At 43.5% G+C, this 6,000-nt stretch overlaps 1 protein-coding gene and 1 pseudogene across 1 annotated transcript; both read right to left on the bottom strand.

Moving 5' to 3' along the window:
- Window positions 1–1,774: 1,774 nt before the first annotated feature.
- Window positions 1,775–4,009, bottom strand: LOC137892556 (tripartite motif-containing protein 16-like; annotated as a pseudogene).
- Window positions 4,010–4,105: 96 nt separating this feature from the next.
- LOC137865862 (tripartite motif-containing protein 16-like) lies at window positions 4,106–5,734 on the bottom strand. The gene has a single exon (XM_068701402.1). The coding sequence runs from the start codon at window positions 5,732–5,734 to the stop codon at window positions 4,106–4,108; it is 1,629 nt and encodes a 542-aa protein (XP_068557503.1).
- Between the last annotated feature and the right edge of the window lie 266 nt (window positions 5,735–6,000).

A 6,000-nucleotide genomic window follows, 5' to 3' on the forward strand; every position in this document is an offset into this window, starting at 1 on the left:
ATATGGTCGTCCCTGCAAAGCCTCACTCAAAATTCTCTCACTCTCCTTCATGGTTCAAAACATTCAGTGACTATTCTTACAGTGTTCAAAGCTTCTACAAGTAAACATATTATAGACATATAATATACTCTATAAGTAAATATTGACATACAATATCCACCACTAGGGGTGCTATTAAACATACTAGCAATGCTTTTAAACTTAAATTCCTCACAGGTGCGCCAACAACAACCTGGTCCTCAACACCAAAAAGACCAAGGAGCTTATTGTGGACTTCAGAAAGACCAAAGGCTGCACATACACCCCCATCCATATCAATGGAACGGAGGTTGAGTGTGTCACCAGCTTTAGGTTTCTTGGTGTCCACATCTCAGAGGACCTCTCTTGGACCCTCAACACCTCAACCCTGGTCAAGAAGGCACACCAGCGTCTCTTCTTCCTGAGCAGACTGAAGAAATTCCACATGTCTCCTCTGATCTTGGTGAACTTCTATCGCTGCACCATCGAGAGCATCCTTACAAGCTGCATCACAGTTTGGTATGGCAACTGCTCTGTCTCAGACCGGAAAGCACTGCAGAGGGTGGTAAAACTGCCCAATGTGTCAGCGGCACTCCACTCCCTGCCATCGAGACCGTCCACCTCAAGCGCTGCCTACGGGAGGTGCGCAGCATCGTCAGGGTCACCTCACACCCCAGCCATAGACTGTTTGCCCTCCTCCCCTCTCGAGGCACTATAGGATTCTCCGACCCAGGACCAGCAGGCTCAGGAACAGCTTCTTTCCTTCAGCTGTCAGCTTACTAAACTCTGCACCACGGTGATAGCCCCCATCCCCAGGTACCTCCCCCTCTCTCTCACACACACACACACACACACACACACACACCAGACACCTTCCTCCAGTGACTATACATACTTACAGCTTACTGTTTATACTATATATACTATACTGTATGTATTTTGCATTTCATATCCACTGTTAATACTGTTTATACTGTCTATATTGTCAAACAACTCATACTATTATTTTTCTTTTTTTAATATGTATCTGTTATTTATCTAGCACATTGCACTGCACCTTTACTGCTTCTTTTTGCACTTCTGGTTAGATGCTAAAACTGCATTTCGTTGTCCTAGAACTTGTACTCTGTGCAATGGCAATAAAGTTGAATCCAAATCTAAATCTGAATCTGAAATCCTTTTCATTGACTAGATGCAGAAATAAAATGTTGGATGTTAAAGCAACAAGTCATATCAAACTCTACTCATTTCTCTGTGACAAAGATGTTTTAGTGAGGAAAGTTGAAAGGACAGAGACTGACTGACAAATGCTCTTCTGCTCTAAACATGAACTCTGTACTTTGTGGTGTTTCAGGAGGAAAACTGACTCAGTTATACTCTCATATTAGTTTCATATTTTCTCCATCAGCTTTGTATGAAACCCTGGAATAATAATAATAATACTTTAATTTTATATAGCGCTTTTCTAAGTACCCAAAGACGCTTTACATAGGGCAGAGACAAACAGAACAAGGCAAAACAAAGCAAAACAAAACAAAACAAACAAACAAAACATTTTGGTAAAAAAAAAAGAAAACTGGAGAAGCTGTGTGGAATGAGTCATGTAGTGGAGGGTAGGGTGCAGGGGTTAGCAGGTGAAGGTGAGTTTGAAGAGGTGGGTTTTGAGGGCTTGTTTGAATGATGATAGGAAGGGAGCCTCACGGATGTGGATGGGAGGGCGTTCCAGAGGGGGGGTGCAGCAGCTGAGAAGGCCCTGTCATCCCAGGTCCAGTGCTTGGTCCTGATGGTCTTCACAGTTTTTGCACCGGCGGACCTGAGGCAACGGGTTGGGGTGTGAAGGGGGAGGAGGTCTGAAAGGTAGGGAGGGGCCAGGTTGGTTAAGGCTTTGTAGGTGGTGAGTAGCACTTTAAAGTCTATTCTGTATTTGACCGGGAGCCAGTGGAGGTTGCGAAGGACCGGGGTGATGTGGTCATAGCGGCGGGTGGAGGTGAGCAGTTGAGCGGCAGAGTTCTGAACATATTGGAGTTTATTGAGGATTTTGTTGGGAGAGCTATAAAGGATGCTGTTGCAATAGTCAAGTCTGGAGGTTATGAGGGCATGGGGGAATGAAGACAAGAAGAAAATACTTTGTTCATGTTTGTTTATTCATCATGTAAACATTCAGTTTGTTCACACATCCCATCAGTAAAGTCTATTAAATGACTTGATCAATTAAAGATTTCTTTACAAATGAACACAAAGAGAACAAAATATCTCTGATAAATGAAGGTCTGGTGTTTTCTCTCTTAAGATTCATGCAGTGGAGGAGAAAGAACAAAATAAACGCATCAATACAAATATTCATCAGACATTTAGAGCTCAGAGAAGTTTAAATGTTCATGCAGAGAAATGTCAACACAACAATCAGCTGTCAGCAACAAACATGGAGACAAAATGAGTTGAAGAGTTCAAACACAGAGTTTAACCCTTAAAGGACTTCTGTCTATTTCACTTTACACAACTCAGCAGCGCTGTCAAACAAATTAAAAAGACAAAGTCCAGCATAGAGAGGCTGAATGAATGTGGTCTGTACTCTGCGGAAGAGAGTCATGGTTTCAGAGACGATGAAGAAGGACAGAATACCTGCTCTGTGATCCAGGTACACTCCTACTCTGGATGACTGAGGACCTGAGAAGGGAGTTTGAACTTTGTTGTACCAAAAGTTATAACCGTTTTTGTTACATGTTAATGCCCAAGATTTGTTATCTAGTCCAAATCTACTTTCACTCCCGTCCCCTGATCTGCTGATATTCATGTATGCCACTGCTACACCAATAGCTCCTCCCCACTCCACCTCCCAGTAACAATGTCCAGTCAGACTCTCTCTACTCAGGACCTGACCAGAATGAGTGAATCTGTCTGGGTGACTACAATAAGATTGATGTTTTCTCATTAATGTTACTTTTCTGTTCCCATCAGATAATAACAGACCTGTGTTTGTGTTTGTGTTTGTTTGCTGTTTTTGGATCCAGTGTGATTTCAACTGAATATTTTAAGAATTCAGCTCTGGTCTTGGGCACTGGTTGTTGCAGTAAAACAGTCACATTAGTCACCGTCAGTAAGACGTCTGTCCATTTCTCTCTCAGAACGTCCTGTAGGTTATCTCTGACTTCTGACACAGCCTCTGTCACATCCTCAAAGTAGCTCAGAGGACAGATCTTGATGAGTCTGTAGACTCACTGAGTGGTGACAGTAAGGGGTAGTTGTGTAGAAATTGGTTGTGATCCTCTGTGTGTGAGAGCTTCTTCAGCTCAGTGTCGTTTCTCTTCAGCTCAGTGATCTCTTGCTCCAGCTTCTCCTGAAGCTCTTTGACTCGACTCACTTCAGTTCTCTGCTGGGATCTGACCTGCTGCTTCACATCAGAGCTTCTTTTCTCCATGAGACGGATCAGCTCAGTGAAGATCTTCTCATTGTCCTCCACTGCTTCATCAGCAGAAAGATTGATTTTCTCCACCTCCTGTTGAAGCAGCTTCACATCTTTCTCTCTGTCCTGGATTCTCTGCAAACCTAAAGCTCCTCACTCCACTAACGACTTGCACATGTCCAATGACCTGAATGAAACCTAATGTGATTTTGAAAGACAAAAGGACTGTCCTGACAACAACAAGGACTCTCTCCATCCTGAAAAGGGATGTTAACAGGCAGATCAAGAGAAGCCATTGTAGACTACCTGCTCAGCAGCAAACAGATGGTAATGCAGAAGGACAAGAATGAACCAGATCAGCTGATTCTGCAGTTTGTTGTTGATTGACATAAAGTGATGAATCTCTAGTATTGATACACTTTACTTTTTTTCGTAATGTGTTAATTGGATCCTTATATTGTCAACAATGTTTAACCTCCTCTTTATGTAGCGCTGCATGTTGTTGTTGTTGCTGCTCAATCCACTCCTCCATAGAAGTTTACCTCAAATGTTTCTATTTTGTTGCAGGTTTTACCAGCTAACTTCCATGCTGGTGGAAGTGAAAATGTAAATGATAGCAACAAACATGGAGACAAAATTAGTTGAAGAGTTCAAACACAGAGTTTAACCCTTAAGGACTTCTGTCTATTTCACTTTACACAACTCAGCAGTGTCTCCCCAGTTGAAATAAAAAGAAAGTCCAGCATAGAGAGGCTGAGTGAATGTGGTCTGGACTCTGTGGAGGAGAGTCATGGTTTCAGTGACGCTGTAGAAGGAAAGAATACCTGCACTGTGATCCAGGTACACTCCTACTCTGAAGGACAGAGGACCTGAGACAGGAGTTTGGACTTTGTTGTAAAAAAATAAATAACTGTTATTGTGACATGTTAATGCCCAAGATCTTTTATTGTATCCAAATCCAGATTCACTCCAGTCTCCTTTTCTGCTGATATTTTTGTATGCGACTGCTACAACAACTCCTCCCCCTCTCCACTCCACTTCCCAGTAACAACGTCCAGTCAGACTCTCTTTACTCAGGACCTGCTGACATTCAGTGAATCTGTCTGGGTGACTAGAATGAGATTGATGTTTTTTCTTTGACGTTGCTTTTCTGTTCCAGTCAGATAATAACAGACCTGTGTTTGCTGTTTTTGGATCCAGTGTGATTTCACGTGAATACTTTAAGAATCCAGCTCTGGTCTTGGGTTCTGGTTGTGACAGTAAAACACTCACATCAGTCACCATTAGTGAGATGTTTGTCCATTTCTCTCTCAGAACGTCCTGTAGTTTATCTCTGACTTCTGACACAGCCTCTGTCACATCCTCAAAGTAGCTCTGAGGACTGATCTTGATGCTGAATGAGTCTGTAGACTCACTGAGTGGTGACAGTGAGGGGTAATTGTGTAGAAACTGGTTGTGATCCTCTGTGTGTGAGAGCTTCTTCAGCTCAGCATCGTTCATCTTCAGCTCAGTGATCTCCTGCTCCAGCTTCTCCTGAAGCTCTTTGACTCGACTCACTTCAGTTCTCTGCTGGGATCTGACCTGCTGCTTCACATCAGAGCTTCTTCTCTCCATGAGACGGATCAGCTCAGTGAAGATCTTCTCATTGTCCTCGACTGCTTTATCAGCAGAGAGATTGATTTTCTCCACCTCCTGTTGAAGCAGCTTCACATCTTTCTCTCTGTCCTGGATTCTCTGTTGGATGTTTAGTTGACTTGGCTTGAGTTTCAAATGTTCATCCGGAGAACAGTGATAACAGATACACTGCTGTAGGGTGCAGCACAACATCTTCATCACCTTATCATGACGAGAGCAGATGTTTTCCAAGAGCTTGTTGGAGGGGTCCACCAGCTTGTGATTTTCAAAGGCAGGAGATTTAAAATGAGGCTGAAGGTGTTTCTCACAGTATGAGACCAGACAGATGAGACAGGATTTGAAGGCTTTCAGTTTCCTCCCAGTGCAGACATCACAGGACACATCTTCAGGTCCAGCATAGCAGTGATCAGCAGGAGCAGCATGGAGTCCAGTCTTCTTCAGTTGCTCTACTAAATCTGCTAACATGGTGTTTTTCACCAGGACAGGCCTTAGTATGAAGGTCTGCCTACACTGAGGGCAGCTGTTTAGTTTCTTCTCATCCTCTTCATCCCAGTGGGTTTTAATACAGTTCATGCAGTAGCTGTGTCCACAGGGAATACTCACCGGATCCTTCAGTAGATCCAGACAGATGGAACAAGAGATGGTCTCCTGGTCCAGCTGAACTCCTTGCTGAGCCATTTTCTCCTTGTGGCAGAGACTTTGATAGTTTCTCTGATTATAAAACAAACGTCTGGGTTTGAATCAGAAATCTTTGTTCCTGTTCATCTGCTGATCTTCACTGAATGAGGTTCCTGCTCCAAACAAGATGACATATGCACAGAGTAGAGCTGGCTGTGTTTTACAGCAGGAAGAAGAGGGAGGAGCTATCAAGCTTTCATGTGATTGGACAGCAACACAAGTGTGTGTGTGTGTGTGTGGGGGGGGGGGGTGGGTGGAGGGGGGGG

This window comes from Cebidichthys violaceus, unplaced genomic scaffold (assembly GCF_023349555.1).
Source record: "Cebidichthys violaceus isolate CVI_PGR_0920_01 unplaced genomic scaffold, fCebVio1.0.p SCAF_8, whole genome shotgun sequence".
In the NCBI taxonomy this organism is placed as follows: Eukaryota; Metazoa; Chordata; class Actinopteri; order Perciformes; family Stichaeidae; genus Cebidichthys; species Cebidichthys violaceus.

Coding starts and splice junctions, on each gene's coding strand:
- LOC137865862 (XM_068701402.1), bottom strand. CDS start 5,734: ATGGCTCAGCAAGGAGTTCAGCTGGACCAGGAGACCATCTCTTGTTCC.